The 18423-nt window shown below is 48.0% G+C and overlaps 1 protein-coding gene across 1 annotated transcript in view; it reads left to right on the top strand.

Moving 5' to 3' along the window:
• The first annotated feature begins 1003 nt into the window (after positions 1-1003).
• ADAMTS16 (ADAM metallopeptidase with thrombospondin type 1 motif 16) overlaps positions 1004-18423 on the top strand; it is a 166790-nt gene continuing 149370 nt past the window's right edge. The window contains exons 1-3 of the mRNA XM_034655676.1: positions 1004-1249; positions 1333-1438; positions 7629-7954. Of these exons, the coding sequence (XP_034511567.1) occupies positions 1118-1249; positions 1333-1438; positions 7629-7954 (564 nt within the window). The 5' untranslated portion in view covers positions 1004-1117. The remainder of the gene's footprint in view (positions 1250-1332; positions 1439-7628; positions 7955-18423) is intronic.

Below are 18423 nucleotides of genomic sequence, written 5' to 3'. Positions count from 1 at the left end.
ACACACAAACGGGTACGGAGGCACATCCGCGCTCACTCTCCAAGGCACACAGGTGGGTTCACACACACCATCCTAGAACACTGGGCTTATTGCCAGGCCCTTGGTCAAGCGCCTGCTGCTCCCTGGGCCCTTGGCAGCCCTACCCCCAGCCGGGGCCCACAGGGATCCTCAACCCCAAGGCCTCCTAATGGATTGGCTACATGCACACAACCAGCAGCCCCAGCACACAGGCTCTCCAGGGTGGGTGGCCCTAGGACCAGGAGCGCCTACAAATCCCAGGACTACCCAGGAGATAGACTTTGCTTCTTAGACTCCCTGGCCTCCCATCACTTCCCAAGCTGAGAGCAACGCACTTTTGTGTATATGCAGAGCCATGGGATACCCCGAAGCTCTGGGCTTCACTGCGTGGTCCCGCACTTGATCTCCCACAGGCAGTGCGAAGGCCAACGCAGCGGGGGCCCAGCAGCAGCCCAGCCGCACTCGGCCCGCGGCAGGTGTCTGCGCCCCAGGAGGCGCAGGTCTGGCCCTGGGGGTGCGGACCGAGCAGCTCCCGGCGCGGTGCACTGGGACTGCAGGTTCGGAGGGCACCGGGAGGGCGGCCCAAGCTGTTCACACTCCAAACCTCCGGGCCACCGCTCCAGCCCCGCGCCTACCAAGAGCGGGGCGAGGCGCGTACCGACCCGAGGGCGGGCGCAGGGATCCTCCCCAGCCCTCCACCCTTCTGCTCCACCCCGCCGTCCTCTTTCTCCGGCCTCTTCCCTTCCCCTCTGTCTCCCCTCCTGCCCTCTTCCTCAGGCTCCCCACCCCGCCGCCCCCGCCAACTCCTCCTGCTCCCTCCTCTCCTCCCCTCGCGGGTCTTCTCCGCCTCCCCTGCGCTCCCCTCCTCCTGTGCCGCTCTCCCACGGTGCGGGCTGGTGCTCCCCCCCCGCCCCCGCCGCCGCGGCTGCCACTCCGCCCCCCGCGCCGCGCAGAGCCGCAGTGATAACCCCGCGCGCGCGGGCGGCGGAGGCGCTGCGGGGAAGCTCTTGCGCGCCGGCTGGCCCAGGTCCTCGGTGCCCACTTGCAGCCGCCTGGCTGGGGGCCATCCCGCGGCCCCAGGCACCTCGAGCGCCCCTGAATGGAGAGGCGCGTTCTCCCCGCGGGGACGCAGCGCGGGCGGCGGGCGCGGGACGCGAGGGGCGGCCCGGCCCTGCGGGTCCCCGGCTGCGCGGCGCTCTGGGTGCTGCTGCTGGCGCAGGTGGCTGTGCAGGTGAGTCCCCGATGGTGGGGGCGGGAGGCGCCTCGGCTTCTTTCCCGCTGTCCGGTCTCACCGAGCTGTGGCCGCTGTTTCAGGAGGCACCTGCGTGCTTCGTGGGACCCGCAGCCGCCTCGCCGGGGAGCTCGAGCGTCTGGCGTCCTCCGGGTTCCGCGGCGCGGCCGGACTGGATGGAAAAAAACGGTAAGTCTGCGGGGAAGGGGGGTTCCAAGTCCTCGCCAAGTAGCGCTGGATTATAGGGTGCTGCGAATGTTCCTAACTCTGCGAACACACTCCTAGGATGCTGCCTTGCTCTCTCGCTTTATGAGCTAGCGCCTGTGAGTCGACTTTCACCAATATTTATATCGTATTCCGTTGTGGAAGAGTAATGCTTACCCACCGGCGTTATTACCGTAAGCGGTAGGGGGGAAAGCGAGGAATGCATATTTAATAAGAACACTTGAAAGCAAGGAATAATCCAGCGGTTTTACTAATATATGCGTTGAGAAAATTAGAAAGCACATACTACTCTTTTCTCCACCCCTTTGCCCCCACCTGAACCTCCTCTGGCTTTTTAAATCGAAGCCTCTCCTTACATCCTTGACTAAAGAGCAGGAGACAAAAGAAAGCCCTTTGTGCTCAGTACTTATCATGTTAGCATGAAGTGGATGCTCCTGGGGAGTCGGGACATAATTGAAATATAATGCATGGCATGGGTAATTAGCTTTTTGTGTCATCCTAAGCAAGCCCATAGCTTCTGCCGTAGTTTGGCTTACAAGTCTGATTCTTTTGCAAAGTGTGGTTTTACTTGTGCTGATGGAAAGCAGCATCTGCAAATTTCACATCTCCTGGGAATGATTCTCTGCCCGGATCTGCCTCAGGTTAAAGGGAAAGGCAGGTGTGGGATGTCAGTTGCTGGGTGGTTTTTACCTGAATCCAATCGATTGGCAGTTGTTTAATATTTCTACTTTGCAGCATTTCCAACAACAAATCGACATACCGAGTGTTAGTGTTTTAGAGGAAGGACGAGGTTTAATTATCCCAATGTAGTTTCAGAAAATCTAGAAAAGTTAGTTAATTCAAAATTTTTGAATATAACTCTCCATCTTTTATAAAGACAGGAATCTTACATATGCATTAACTCTTCGAATCCTGTCCTACTGAATGGTTACATGAATAGTCTATAATACAGTGGCAAGTAGGCGAGCGCTGGAACAGAGGACCTTCAGCACCACCAGAGGGCGCTAGATGCAAGTGATATGAAACACACACAAATCACTTTTCGCTCTGTAATTGCTCCAGAAAGGTAATTATCTGTCTATTTAAAGGTCACCTTCTTGGGCTTGCCCTTGTCTTCTTTCATGCTTCTCTTAGGATGCAATCCACAGTATAATTATCCGTATTGCATTTGTTCCTCCACACACACTTCTGAAAAAAGACATTTTTATAAAGATTCTAGTTCTCTAAAATCATGAAAATTCCTGAAGGTCTCAGGAGATTTTTCAGAGGACTGTATAACATTTTATAGAAAATAAGTTTTCTTTAAGGTAAGAGCATTATAGGCAGAGAACCATTTCCAGAAGGTGAAGTCAAATCCTTCCCGCCCAAGTGAGCATCCCTTGCTCCTTGCCAGGACGGACCCCTGTGAGCTGGACTCCAGCCTGGCTGGCTTGCGGCTCCAATCCCTGGCACCTCAGTTGGTGTCACAAGCCCAGAGTTGCCATGCCAACCACATACCTCGCTTGGTCAGAAACTGGAGGGGGGAGCGCCTGGGTGGCACAGAGGTTAAGCGTTTGCCTTCGGCTCAGGGCGTGATCCCGGCGTTCTGGGATCGAGCCCCACATCAGGCTCCTCCTCTATGTGCTTGCTTCTTCCTCTCCCACTCCCCCTGCGTGTGTTCCCTCTCTCACTGGCTGTCTCTACCTCTGTCAAATAAATAAATAAAATCTTTAAAAAAAAAAAAAAGAAAGAAAGAAACTGGAGGGGAAAGTATGAGCCATCATCAGTGAAGTCTTAGCCTAGTGGACACACCCTAGCCTCATACCCGCCCTCTGCGTGTTTTAGGTCTTTAATTATAAACGGCTCCGTCGAGAGAGTGGGTGTCACCAGAGGGCTTTCATGGTCCCCGAGAAAAGACCGTTCAGTAGATTCCTTGTTTCACTGTAGAACAGTAGAGCCAGGGTGCGCTTTGTGTGACGCTGGGGTCGGCTTACTGCTGGATATCTGGGTATCTGTTTTACAAATTGGCTTTGGAATCGCTCTTTTTGGCCAAATGGTTTGTTTCACGCATAATTCCGACTGTGATTGCTGGTTTTCCTCGGTGTCTGAAGCAGTTCTGGAGCGGGAAAGAGATCACCCTTATTTTTGATGCCACGGTGAATAACTAAACTACTTTCAGACATGAAGTGTGCTCATTTCATTTTGGCTGATTCAGAATTGTTTTCCCTTAATGGGTGATTTTAATGCTTTTCCTACAGATTTGCCTTTGTAATAAGAACAGTGGCTCCTGTTAAGAGCCAAGATGTATCACAGATTTGTGAGTTTTTGATTCTAGAGTAAGTTAGGCTTCCAGGGCAAGGTTTACAAGTTCTTTAGAGATCGGTTTCGTTGTACGTAATAGACCTGTTGTTTGTGTGTGTGCATTGGAAGATTGTATTGATTTACATTCAAATGTTCAGGGAACGTGAGACAAGGCCCTCTCTTTCAGGTTCACCCGTGGGGTGCTTGTCGATCTTTAACAACAGGCTTTTTAGAGTCTGGATTTATGATGTTTTCTGGTCCCCATGGTGTAAATACTCGCACTGTGGCTGCTTCCAAGCGAAGGATGGGATGTCCCTGAGTACAGGGGTCGGATGCAAGGTGCAGATCTGCTCTCTGTGGTTGGAACGGATCAGCCCCGCATGCTCTGATGGGCTACACCTCATGCATTCAGCTGGAAACCAGAGTGCTGTTGGACTGGATGCTGTGGTCAGAAAACCTCTCGAGATTGTGGAGTTCTGACCACTGGCTGGCACAGCCATACGTGAAGGTTTCCTCCTTAACCAAGCGTGGACAGGACCAGGTCCTATTTGAAGGATTCTCAAAGAGGGGCGCTTGGGTGGCTCAGTGGGTTAAGCATCCAAGTCTTGACTTCAGCTCAGGTGATGATCTTGGGGTCCTGGGATTGAGCCCCAAGTCTGGCTCCACGCTCAGCAGGGAGTCTGCCTCAGATTCTCCTTCCCTCTCTCCCTCCCTCTGCCCCTTCCCTCAGCTCATGCACGTGCACACTTTCTCTCTCACGAAAATAAGTAAATAAAATCGTTTTTAAAAAGTTAAAAAAATAAAGGATTCTCAAAAACTAGGAATCACACTAATTTTTTTTCTTGAAATCACAAGACAATAGTTGTACAGATTATAATCTGAAAACAAACTCAAAAGTTAATTTTTTCAGTCTATTGCAGTTATGTATTGATTTATTTGCAGGTAGTAATAGGAGCATGATGAGATGCTATGCTTATTTTGTCCATTCATTGGATTCTTTAGTGATGACTTTTTCACATTCATTCGTACATAACCAAGAATACGCATTTGATAGAAAGGACTGCTGTGGGACACAATCAGGATTTCCCTGCCTTGGCAGTATTAACACTTTGTTCCAGGAGTCTGTCCCATTGAAGATTCTAGCAGCATCCCTGGATTGGGTCCTTAGACCCCAGGAGCACCACTGTCCCCCTCCCACTCTGTGACTGATGGAAAGGTCTCCAGACATTTGTCCCTCCCCCCCACCCCCCAGGGGGTGTGGAAGGGGAATCACTCTGGTTGAGAACCAATAGATGGTAGACCAAATTGAAAAAACCCAGTCTTCTTCCATCCCGCATTTTCTTCCTCATTTTTGGGAACAGATTGTCATTGATTACAAAGTGTGGCTTTGCTGTTCGTGGAGCTGGTGGCCTGGGGCCTGCCTGTACCAGTCCTCCAGGGCTGATCCTTACTTCCCATTAAGTTTGGCAGAGCTGGTCACTGAAAAATAAAATTTATAAAGTTACAGTGAAACAAGTACTTTTAACAACAAAATTAAAATATGCAAATCTCACCCTTCATCATTATTTTACTGTTATCTGTGCCCTCGAGGTTATTTGCATCAGTCGGGTCTGTGTGATGGAGATGCTGCGTGTGTGCTGGTGTGCTGCTGGGCACCTCTTCCACACTCCGGGTCCAGGGACATCACGTTGGTGCCGGGGATCAGCCATGGTGGGAGTCTCACACCAGGGGAATTGGCAAATGCGGTCAAGCGGGCTGTTTATCCTTGCCCCACAGAGCTGGCCGTCTAGCCTTTATCAGCTGCACGTGTTCATGTAAAAGAGCCTTATCAGGCGCTATTTTGAGAGTAGATACTGCATGTCCCCTCCAGATAAAGGATGCATGTTATATGTCCTCCAAAACAAAGGTCATAAGAATATGGCTTATATCATCTGGAAGCAATTTTATTTTTTTAAGTAGTAATCATCTTTTTATGTGCAGTAAATGTGCTGATTAGCCAGTGTTTGGAAGAGTCCACAGCCTCTGTTGGAATGGACACAGATGTGGGGTGGGGGGAGAGGGCTCCCCGAGCGTCCTGGGGGGCAGTGTGGAAGGGGCAACACTGCCACTTGTACCAGCCTCTCCCCTTGGTCCAGGAGGCTGGGGATGCGGGAGGTGGTTGGGGGAACCCAGCGTAGAAAGGCGTGCGTGCTTCACTTATCTCTCAGATGGCCCAGGACAGCCTGCAGTCACATCCGTACACCAGACGGGCAAATCCCTGACTTGTTTCCCCCTTTCTCCTGTCATTGCTACAGTGGAAGCAGATTTGTTTTATTTTCTTGGTTTCCTAAGTAAAATAGGAAACAGGCCCAATGCATTTTGTTCTTTGGGACTCAGCGCACAAATGCCCTCCTTCGAAGCAGATTTAGATGGTTGGTTGTCACATGGTCTGCCACAGTATGTTCCACGTAGCCCTGCTCGCCTGTGACCCTCAGGGTACCTGTTGATCCCTGTGTGACAGGGCCAGGCCCCTGGGGTCACCAAGGCTAGAGCCAAGCCTTTGATTATCCTGCCACTTGATCGGGTTGGCTGCCTGGCCCTGGACACGCACCTTGCCGCTGGCTTCAGCATGGGGTGTCTCCAGGCAGGGCCTCACCATCTGCGGCCTGCTCTATCTCTTCCAACCCACCATGTGCCATTTCTGACTGGCACTGGCTGCCTGCTCTGTTCCAGCCTGACCTTTTCCTGTCCCTGATGGCACAGGGACCCGTGGACAGATACCCACACCAAAACAGATTGGATGTGGAGAAAACCTCATTTTTCCAGAAAAAATAATTACCCAAATACTGCTTACTTCCGACCAAATGCCATTTCTGTGTTTTATCTTATGACTCCAAGAAGCATGTCCAACTTGCACTAAAGCAGAAAAGGGCCCCAGTTAATGAGCCTCTCACAGCCTCCTGACTGCACATTTTGTAATGAAAGGAGCTACAAAGCTTCCTTCTATGCTTTCTACAGAGAGGGAGACAACTGGAATGTATGCTGAAGGCCACACTGGGACATTGTTGGCCCCTGATGCCCTGCAGGCCTCTGTGGGTGCCCTGAAATCGGACAGCCCCTCAGGGCTTTCTTGATGTTTCAAAAAATTGTGTATTTGAATGTGTTTTAGGCTAGCATAACTATGAATTGGAGTGGGCCAGAGACCATGGTGTGCGTCGGGGAGGACTCTGGGCAGTGAACTCTGAAGGCGTGCCAAGAACTCAGGCCAGTGAGAGGGTGGACAGCGGTATTCGGTGGGAGCAGACCTCATAGGAAACGTTAGCATCGGGAATATGTCTACATATGATTTGTAGGATTCCTTGATTTAACAATTAAATATTAAAATATTAAGTGGCAAAAAATACCCATCATAATTGTCTTCTTAACAGCTTTTGGAGAAATGAGTGGTATTTTGAAGCTAAAATGTCTTGTCAGCTCAATGAAGATTTTTGTAAAAAACCCAAAGCAAGACTAAAAGAACATTTAGAATCATAAATGATTACATATTACCATTATAAATTTAAATTCATGAAATGTAATCCTAAAGGTCCATTTTTGGTTTTCTTTGGTCTGTGATCCCGTTTTTCCTTTGGAGTATCCTATGTTTTGCTGGATTGGGAATAACACCTTATGGGGCAGCGGAGACTTCCCTAAAGGCCACATTGAAGATTTTCCATCCTGACTCTGACTGTTCACAAACTACAGTGTGGATCTGAGGTCGGCTCGATGCTGAAATTTCTTCCCATCATTTCTTATCAGGCAGAAGTGTCCTCTGGCAATAAATTATATTCCAAGGCTCCCTGATTCTTTTCAGAATCCCGCAATTACTCAGCCACACCTTCTCTTTGTCTTTCAGAGTATGACCTGGTGTCTCCCTATGAGGTTGACCACAATGGAGACTACGTGTCCCATGAAATCACGCACCCTCAGAGGAGGAAGAGGGCGCTGGCCCAGCTCGGGACAGAGTCTCTCCACCTTCGGCTGAAGGGCTTTAGGCATGACTTCCACATGGAGCTGAAGGCTTCCAGCGACCTGGTGGCTCCTGGCTTTATGGTGCAGACACTGGGGAAGGGAGGCACCAAGTCTGTGCACACCTTCCCGCCTGAGGATTTCTGTTTTTATCAAGGCTCCTTACGATCCCACAAAAATTCCTCAGTGGCTCTCTCAACGTGCAAAGGTTTGGTGAGTACAGCTTGGGTGCTGGGTGTGTGAGAGGGGAGGGAGTGCGGTTTCCTTTGAGAGATTGTAGCTGGTTCTGCTGTTATGGCAGGACACATTCCTAGGTCTGTAAAAGCAGAAGGGAATTGCCAGGTAATACTGTCTAGAGTATGTCATGCTGCCTCCTTTGGCACATTTGGCAGTGGCCCACGTGCCCAGACTTCTGTTGTTTTACAAGAATGTGGAAAGGGCAGTGTGAAAATTGTACTTCGAACTCATGGCCAGGTCTGATGGTGAGAACTTCCCAGGGGACGGTTCCACCGTAACCTACTGCTAACTTACTGCAGAGATGTCTTCATTCCAGGTAGAACAATAGTGTGAAACTGATTGGCTGGGGGGATTATTTGGTCAGAAGCCTGAAAGCACTTTGCGTCTGCTGTTCTGTTGAAGATCGCATGCTTACAGATTAGGGCGTTCTTTCCAAATGTGGTGATGAATCCATGGCCAAGCAGTCCAAGTCTCACTGGACCGATGATTCTATGGTACCTTCCCCGTTTTCTTAGTATCTGATGTCAACACCGCGCGTCACTTGAATGCTTCCAGTGGCCCCCTTTGCTGGGACCCTATGCTGAGGAGCCTCTGGCCCCATTGCGAAGATGCCTGGATCCCTCCGACTGCCCAAATCCGAAATCTTAATGCCTTGTCTTTTAGTTTTCTTAAAATATTTCCATATTTTTAGGGAAGAAAGATTTAGTGGATTCTTAGAGTCTTCAGTACATTAATCAGTCGGACACAGAGGAGTGAGGCATGACTTAGGTAGCTGAGCAGAAACGTGTGGTCAGAATCCTTGAAGGTCTTGACCATAGTAAAGTTTGGCAAACAGGTTTTTGAACATTTATTATATTTCTAGCAAATGCTTCAAGTCTGTCAAATTTCGTTCTCTTTGGAAAGTGGGATCCTGCATCTTCTAAGGATTTTGTGAACGTGTCTGTGGATATTGGATGCTAAAGGGGCATTCCTAACCTGTCCCTTCAAATACTATCTATGTATGTGCAAATGCTAAATCCAGTCAAAAATTTTAAAAAAATATTAACACCTGCTTTTCAGGGGAATTTAGACTGGGTCGATTCCACGTCTTCCCTAATTTGTAAAGGGCTTTTGATGGGTGAATGGCTGCAGCAGGGATTTGCCAAGGATAAGGTGGTGGTTATTTGGCATAATTTTTAGGATTGAAGACGATGTGGCCGGTTTCTTCCATGTTCTCCCAAGAAAAACAGATCTTCCTTAATGAAAGGGCTAGAACTCTTCATATAATGCATTATAAAGGAAGAGACCTCTTGGCTTTCTTTCAGAAAGGCTCAGACCGGAAATGGAAGCCATCTGTGTGGTAGGGAGGTGTGCCATGCCTTCAGAGCTCCTAGCCTTGGATTTGTGTGTGGAGATTGGGTGAGGTGCTTCCCATTAACCCAGCAGGGGCACAGGCTTATTGGCTCCCAGGTCTCTGTGAGCCAAGGCTCTCTGATGATGGCTGAGCCCTGCCCTGGAGGCTGTCCCAGGAGCAGAGCCCGCTGGCAGCAGCTTGAGATTTCTGGTTCTCTTTGATCTCCATGGGAGTTAACAGCACAGGTTGTAACTGACAACTACGGGTGATATAAAGAAGTGAAAAAGAGCAGATAAAAGACTCCTCTGAATAATGAGCCCTGGAATTTAATATTTTGGTCACTGGAATAGAAATCTGTCTGGTTTCACCATTAATCTTCCAAATTCATTAAGTCCAGCCTCACTGATATTTTGTCTGTAGATGATCGTGACAGAAGTGACCTCAACCAGACTTATGAGTGTGGGGTTCGGGGCATTTACCGTACGATAAGGTAAATTAGAGGCATTTTAAAGGAGAAAAGGGGAGGATAAGAAGTCCTCTTTCATTAGCCAGATAATAAAAAATATTGAATGGGATCATCCCTCAAGTGGCTGCCAAGTCCGTTATTTCTTTCCTGATTGATGGCTACCCCATAGCTCATCTTTCATATCTCTTAAGGTATGAAGAAAAATGGCATGTTTTTACATTAGCGGATGGCTTCTTTTTTGTTCTTCTTATTGTTCTTGAGGGTTTTTTTTTTTTTAAAGATTTTATTTATTTGACAGAGATAGAGACAGCCAGCGAGAGAGGGAACACAAGCAGGGGGATTGGGAGAGGAAGAAGCAGGCTCATTGCAGAGGAGCCTGATGTGGGGCTCGATCCCATAACGCTGAGATCATGCCCTGAGCTGAAGGCAGACGCGCTTAACCGCTGTGCCACCCAGGCGCCCCTTGAGGGTTTTTTTTTTTAATCTAATTAAAGTCCCAGGTGGATCTCAGTTAAGCCTNGAAGAAGCAGGCTCATTGCAGAGGAGCCTGATGTGGGGCTCGATCCCATAACGCCGGGATCACGCCCTGAGCTGAAGGCAGACGCGCTTAGCCGCTGTGCCACCCAGGTGCCCCTTGAGGGTTTTTTTTTTTAATCTAATTAAAGTCCCAGGTGGATCTCAGTTAAGCCTTTTTTTTCCCCTCAGTGTTTCTGGTTGACCTTGCTATGGGCTGGCAGTCAGGTGTCAGTCGAATTCCCTTTGGTTTGACCTGTTGTCTCTCGCACACCTTTGTAGATCCTTGTGGAGAGAGCATTTAGAAAACAAGATCCCCGGGAGGGGAGGAAAAAAGTCTATATTCTCTTCTCCTGGTTTTACCTACAGTATGGGACTATCACCTGTAAGTTGAAATACATTGCTTAACTAAGAGTTTAATGGCTTCAGGTAGAAAACGTGGTTGACACTTGTGACACAATGCAATTTCCAATCCGACAGATAGTTTTCTCCCCTGATTCTCAGCTTTTGCGTTTGGGAGCACTTTGCTGTAGTTCTCTAAAAACAGATTTGAGGAATGCCGTCAAAGTTAATAGCTGATTGTCTTATTTATAGTAAATAAATACTCTTGAAAAACTAAAATGAGTGTTTTCCTGAGGGTCTCCTGAGTAATGAATGTGCCTCATTGTTGTTGCCTGGCGGGAGAGGCAGGGATCGGGCGGCGTCACTGCTGTGATGCACTAGGACACATCTGGATACCAGGAGGGGCAGAGAGGGTGCGTTACCCTGCCTTGCTGGGAGGTGGCAACATCGGGTTTTGGGGTAGTTTTGTCTAAGCTGAATCCTCACAGTAGAATCAGGGTATGATGCCTGGTGGAGGAGGAATAGGCTGCCCCAGGAAAGACTGCTAACATCTGTCAAGGTCATGGAATTGTCCTCTGCAACATCTGTAGACCCTAAAAAGACCTCTCAAATTGTCCTGATATTGCCACCTAGTACCTTGACTCAAAGTACTTCTTATTTCACTAAATAAGGTTATTTAAAAAGGTGGCGCATGTAATTCTTATGTCTCTACCTAATTGACATCACAGGTCTGTTGTGACCACCAGGCACAGGCATGTGAAGGTGTGTCACACAGCAGGTGCCTTTCTGGAACGACTGCGCTAGTGACAGTGTGGGAAACAGCGACGGCCAGGACAGTAGCAGAAGGAGCGACCCCAATTTACTAGGGATTTTGTGCCACATGCCTGGCTAACAGCCTCACATTTGTCGTGTCCGTAGCCTAATGACCATGCTAACGGATCGGTACTATTTTTTAGAAAGGCAGATCTTTTGATACGTAGTTCATACATCATAGAGATTTCTCACCTTGGAAATGTGTAGTTCAGCGGTTTGTAGTCTATTTCTGGAGTTGTACAGACTTCACCACACCTGATCTGAGACTGCATCAGCCCAGAAAGAGACCGCTGACAGTCCCTGTTCCCCCAACCCCCATCAGTCCTGGACCCCACTATTTTTACTTTCTCTCTGGATTTGCCCGATCTGGCAATTTCTCACAAGGGGAAGTGTACAACACGTGGTCTTTTGTGACTGGTTTCTTTCACTCGGTATAATGTGTTCATGTTACATCCATGCTGTAATATATATCAAAATTTCATTATTTTTATCACTAAGTAATAATCCGTTGTGCATCTATACCACGTTTTTTATTTATCCTTTCAGCTGTTGCTGGGAATTACTGTCTGCGCTTTTTGGTTGTTGTGACTAACACTGCTTTTTGTGTACAAGTTCTCGTGTAGACATTTGTTACATTTCTCTTGTGTTTAAACCTAGGAGAGTAATTGCTGGGTCCTGTGAGAATCCTATGTTTAACATTTTGAGGGATTTCTAGACTGTGTTCCACGTTAGCTTTCCCATTTTGTATCCTCCCAGCAATGTATGAGGATTCTGATTTCTCCTTTCTGGCCAGCACTTGCCCATATTTTTATTACAGCTGTCCCAGCGAGCATGACGCGGTGTCTCATTGTGGCTGTGAGTAGCTGGATGGAGAGCATTGGATGACAGCTTGGTTGTTTTTATTCTTGTTATTGTTTAGTTAGTGTTTTTTTTTCTCCCAGCACTTTGACTGTGTTATCCTACTGCCTCTTCACCATCATTGTTTCTCAGGAGAAGTCTGCTGTTTATCTCATTGTAGTTTTATTGTGCATAGGAGGGTTTTTTTAATGGTTGTTTCAAGATTTTCTTTTTGCCTTTGTCTTTCTACACTTTTGCTGTGATGTGTATGGGTATGGGTATCTTTGTGTTCACCCTGTGGTAATCCCATTATGCATATATTGGTGTGCTTAATGCTGTACTATGTTTCTCTGAGGCTCCACTCATTTTCCTTCATTTGCTTTTTCCTCTGGGTGCTTCAAATTGCAACATCTTTATCAATTTCTCTTCAAATCCATGGATTCTCTGCAAGCAATTCAAATCTATTGAGTTTCTGTAGTAAAGTTTTCATTTGGGATATTGAACTTTTTGACTCCAGAATTTCCATTTGGTTATTTTTATAATTTCTCTTATTCTGTATTTTATAAGCCATTGTCATTAGGCCTTGCTTTAATCCTTTAGACGTAGTTCGCTTTGGTTCTGCGAACATATTTATAATAGTTGCTTTGAAGTATTTGTCTACTAAGCCCCACATCTGGGTCCTCTCAGAAGCAGTTTCTGTGCCTGTCTGTTTTCATGTGTAGAGGTCACATTTTTCTGTTTCTTTGCATGTCTCAGAACTTTCTGCTAAAAATTGAGCATCATAGGGAACATACTGTAGCAACTGTAGATACTGGCCACACTCTGCCTCTCCAGGGCTTGTCCTTATCCTCTGAGTGGAGCTCTGGGTGAGGATGGTGGTACCTGGTCTTTTCTGCTTTTGCTTCCCGGCCTGCATCCTGGACGTTACGGAAGAGCTGGTTTGGGGATGTTCAGGGCTTCAACATTCTCGGCCTGCTGAGCCTGGAGTAGAGCTTCCATCCTAAGAGTAGGGGCCGCCTGGAGGATAAACCAGTTCTCATGGCCATGCTTGCCTGGAAGACAGCTTCTACAATATAGAACGAAGGGGAGGAGAGATGCTGCCGGCTTGTTCCTGCTTATACAAAAATGTAGTTCTAGAATGGACATTGGGGGAACAGGGAGCCATTGTCTTCCTGGCTGCGCATGCCTGGAACAGAACTCTATCACATAGACTGGGGACAGTGTGAGTATGTAAGGAGACTGGGGCTCAGGTGCCACCAAATTTCACCTTCTCTCTGAGATTAAATAAAATTCAGGAGCAGATTCTCCACTTCTTATGCCCTTAGGAAAATTTACAGAGACTTTAAATGGCTTGGCTGTGTGTGCGTGTGTGTGTGCGCGTGTGTGCGTGTGTGTGTGAGTGTGCGTGTGTGTGTGATTTTCAGCAGTTAAATGATCATTTCAGTAGAGACAGTTATCTGCTTCACCCCTCATACTTCATTTGGGAAGTCAGTCTCCACTAGATACTATTATTAACACATTTTACAGATCATTGCCCAAGACCATTTTATTTTCCCCATTTTACAGATGACTCCCAAGATAATTCTTAGAAGAGTGGGATTTGTGCCTAGGTAGCCTGACTCGAGAACCAGCACTTCAAACTACAGAACATTTTTGTTTCCCAGGATCACCAGGCTATTGCTGCCCCTCAGGGACCTACAAGATCATTTGCATGAATTTTCATGACATCATCTTTGAACATTCCCGTAAGGGGTCATGATTTTCTCATTTGGTTTCCAGCTCAGTGCCACCTTCTTCAGAATGTAGTCCTCTCAGAGCTTAGAATCCCCATTTATAGGGTAGCAGGGGCTTCTCTTAAAAAATATATATGGATTCATCTCATAATTATTTAATTACAGATTTGTTTGTGAGCTCTTCAAAAATCCTTGTTTTATTTATCTTTGTATCCCCAAGTTTCTGTTAACATAAACCAGGTTTTTGTTTTTGTTTTTTGCTGGCAACGAATGCTTGTATTTCAAATTTATGAAAACATACTATATTTTCTCAACCTCTGTTTTGAGGTATAAATATGCAATTAATTTTAGAATTCATTTCACATGATTTCTTTCCACGGCTAATGCCAAACACCCTGAATTTTCTGTTGAAGCTCTTATTTACTCAGAAATGTTTTTTTTTAAGAGTTTATTTATTTGAGAGAGAGAGAGAGAGGGAGAATGAGCGGGGGGGTGGGGCAGAAGGGGAGAGAGAGACAGAGAGAAGCAGACTCCTTGTTGGGCAGGGAGCCTGATGTGGGGCTCGATCCCAGGACCCAGAGATCATGACCTGAGCCGAAGGCAGATGCTTCACCGACTGAGCCCCCAGAAATGGTTTTCTCATAAATTTTCTGACAAACTATTTTTAAAAACTCCCATTAGTCAGTATTGTTAACGAGCCTCCTTTAGATATGTATGCTGTTGCATATGACAGGGTTAGATTTTCTTAAAGGATTTTATGCAAGTTCCATACTTGGATTATCACTTTAACTCCCCCCTCCAAAGAGTATCAAGTCTGTCAATTACTCTTGGCACAAAATCTGTGTGAAATTTTGCCCCTCTTACTTACAGCATTTGTCTGTTGAAGCTTTAATGCATAGGATACATATCACTTCTCCTAAAATCTAATTATTATCTTGTTTTCAACAATGTTGGAAAACTTTTAAATGCCACAGTTCTCACACATGTTTAAGAATTCCCTCCCTTGGTTGGAGACTTACTCAGGGCTCTGGTTTGAACTGTCCTAGGTTTGATTCCCAACTTCAGACTCCAGGGATTCTCTGGAAACTCTAGTCATTGAGAGTTTTTCTACAGCACCCAATAAATCCTAGGAAACTGTCTGAAATATTGCCAAACTTTTAACTGACTTTGAAAAATGTTCTGGAGCCAGTAAAACAAAGCAGGAGCAGAAGGGAAAAACCAACACAGGAATGGTCAAACGCAGGAATGGTCAGAAGAGATAATAGGAGTTTTTAAGAGTAGTATCCCAATCCGAGAAGGCTGGGGATGGTGTAACCAGGTTGAAAAGATGTCAGTCTTGGGAGGCATGTACTAAAATTGTAGAAAAGCTAGGGTTTTTAGAGGAAGTAGAGCCAAAGTTGGTAGTTATTAGGAAATTTAAAGTGAGTGTGGGGAACCCAAGGAAAGCACTGGATAATTACATATGTTTTTAATAGTTCCTTAAGAATAAGTACAGTAAGGGGTGTCAGGGTGGCTCAGTTAAGCATCCGACTCTTGATTTCGGCTCAGGTCATGATCTCAGGATTGTGAGATCAAGCCCCATATTGGGCTCCATGCCCAGCAAGGAGCCTGATCAAGGTGACATTTACATAACCTTTTATACTTGAGGTGACCACAGATTTTTTTCTATTACCTTACCATTCATTGTAAATAAAAACAAGATGATCGGAGGAATTTAACTATAAAATCTATAGTTGTGTCCACTTCCCTTTTTTTCCAGGTGAGTCTTGACCCTGGGCTTCAGGGGTGTGCAGTGACACGGCCAGTATTGCAAGGCCAGGTGGATTGAAACAAGTGTAGGACCCATGTGTTCAGATCTCCTTCGGGTGATGTTTTCACTGAACACACTGGATGCTATTACTTGTTCATATACTGAGGAGACAATTGAAGGAGTGTAAATGTTGGACTATGTGCCAGAGATTTCACAGATAGAGTAATGTGTCTTTGGTCTGGAGATCTGGGCCAGGTAGCAGTGGGGAGAGGACAGATGGCAGGCTTCCCCTCTGGTTGGTGCTCAGTACTCCAGATGTCCCTTATCTGGAGGTAGTGCTTCCCCTCACCACCAAGAGCAGCCCTCATATGGACACTCATGGTCAGCAGAACATTTGCCTAAAGGACCGTCGGAAAGTGCTCGTGTCGACAGTGGCAGGATCAGGATTTTCTTCATGGGCAAGCNTACTCCAGATGTCCCTTATCTGGAGGTAGTGCTTCCCCTCACCACCAAGAGCAGCCCTCATATGGACACTCACGGTCAGCAGAACATTTGCCTAAAGGACCGTCGGAAAGTGCTCGTGTCGACAGCGGCAGGATCAGGATTTTCTTCATGGGCAAGCTGTGCCTGAGACAGCCAAATGGGTCTCTATGGGGAAGCAGGAACGTGATCCCCGTGGTCATTTCCTCTGGGAGATGACCCAAGTCTGGGATTCTCTGAAGGACAAGGATACCTGAAGCCTGCTTTTTTAGAGAGAGTCTAGCCTGGTCTGGAGAGTAAAAGAGGAGGCCAGATGAAACCATGCTGTTTAAAGCAGAAACCTGCTTGCCTGAGGTTCAACCAGAGCAGGCTGGTGGTTTTCTTCTTAAATGTCACTTTCCCTGACCCACACAACTAAAATGCCTACTCTTCCCTCTCCACACATCCTTCCTATCCTCTTCCCTACAGTGTTTTTCTTAGTATTTATTGTTATCTGTATCAGTCATCGTCCAGTTAGGACACAGAAACCACATAAGTTGAAAAGAGGGAATTAATGCGATGCATGAAGTTGGTAATAACTGAAAAATTAAAAAGAGATTACAAAGGCTTTACAAGAGAACAAATGCCGGAAGCGGCTACTGCTTCTGGGGCTGAGGGAACCGAGCGAAGTCTTGATTATTACAATTTCACTGCTTCAGCGGGGCTGGAACTCCACAGTAGGAGCTGGCCAGTTGGTGTTGGGCTCTGAGGGGCACGTTGCTGGTTCTTCAAGGAAACTGGAAAAGGCCGCTACTGCCCTGTGAAGCAGGCTGACAGATCAGGAAGCAGGCAGGAGGTCCCGGTGGGGCAGGTAGGAGGTCCACAGGGGGCAGGCAGGAAGTCCATGGGGTGGGGGGGCAGACAGGAAGTCCATGGTGGGGGGAAGACAGGAAGTTGACGGGGCCAGGCAGGAAGTCCATGGGATGGGGGGGTAGACAGCAGGTCCACGGGGAACAGAGAAGAGGTCCACGGGGAGGGGCCAGGCAGGAAGTCCACGGTGGGGGACAGACAGAAAGTCCACGGGGCCAGACGGGAAGTCCACGGGGTGAGGCAGGATGGGGAGGGGCCGACAGGAAGTCCACAGCGGGGGTGGGGACAGACAGGAAGTCCACGGTTGGGGGGCAGACAGGAAGTCGACGGGGCCAGGCAGGAAGTCCACAGGGCGGGGCGGACAGGAAGTCCACGGGGCAGGGGGCAGACAGCAGGTCCACGGGGAACAGAGAAGAGGTCCACGGGGAGGGGGGCAGGCAGGAAGTCCAGGGAGGTGGGGCAGACAGGAAGTCCATGGGGTGAGGCAGGAAGTCCACGGGGTGGGCCCGGCAGGAAGTCCACGGGAGGGGAGGGGCAGACAGCAGGTCCACGGGGAACAGAGAAGAGGTCCACGGAGGGGGGCAGGCAGGAAGTCCACTGGGGCGGGGACACAGACAAGAAGGAACAAGTTCTTCACCTTCTTCGTCTGTCCAGGCCTTTTCTGTATGGTCTATGATCAGAGGCAAAGAGTGAGGGGGTGGCAAAGCAGAAGTGGGATTTACAGAGTTCCATCCTCATCATCACAAAGCAGAATTTAAAAAGGGGAGTTGGAGCTTCAGATGATTTCTACATACTATGCAGTCTGCCTACTATGCTAAGCATTAAGAATGTAGCAGGACTTTTTGTCTTTTTCTTGCTTTATCCTCGGCATTGTTGATAGTGCCTGGCACATAGTAAAACCCTCAAAAGTTTAGTGGTGGGGAGGAGTTAAGATGGCGGAGGAGTAGGGGACCCCTTTTTCAGCCGGTCCCGAGTTGAGCTGGATAGGTACCAGACCAGCAGGAACATCCACGGAATCAGCCTGAGATACAGGAAGATACATCTGGATCTCTACAAATGAACATCTCCAGCGCTGAGTATCGAGGTACGAAGCAGGGAGCCGTGAAACCGCGCACAGATATCGGAAGCTAAACAGAAGGGGGAGGGAGCCGCCGTGTCAGGGCGCCGGGAAGCGGTAGCCACCTGCAAGGGGGNCCTACAAGGGGGAGCGAACAGACCGCGGACCCACACGCTTGAGACAGCAGGCTGAGAAGGGAGCTCCGGGAGCGTCCGCGGGGCGGCTGGCGGTTGGCGGGCCACCTGCACGGGGGAGCAGGAGGACTCGCGGTC

This window comes from Ailuropoda melanoleuca, chromosome 3, assembly GCF_002007445.2.
Source record: "Ailuropoda melanoleuca isolate Jingjing chromosome 3, ASM200744v2, whole genome shotgun sequence".
Lineage (NCBI taxonomy): Eukaryota > Metazoa > Chordata > Mammalia > Carnivora > Ursidae > Ailuropoda > Ailuropoda melanoleuca.
This window is presented reverse-complemented; position numbering and strand designations above follow the sequence as displayed.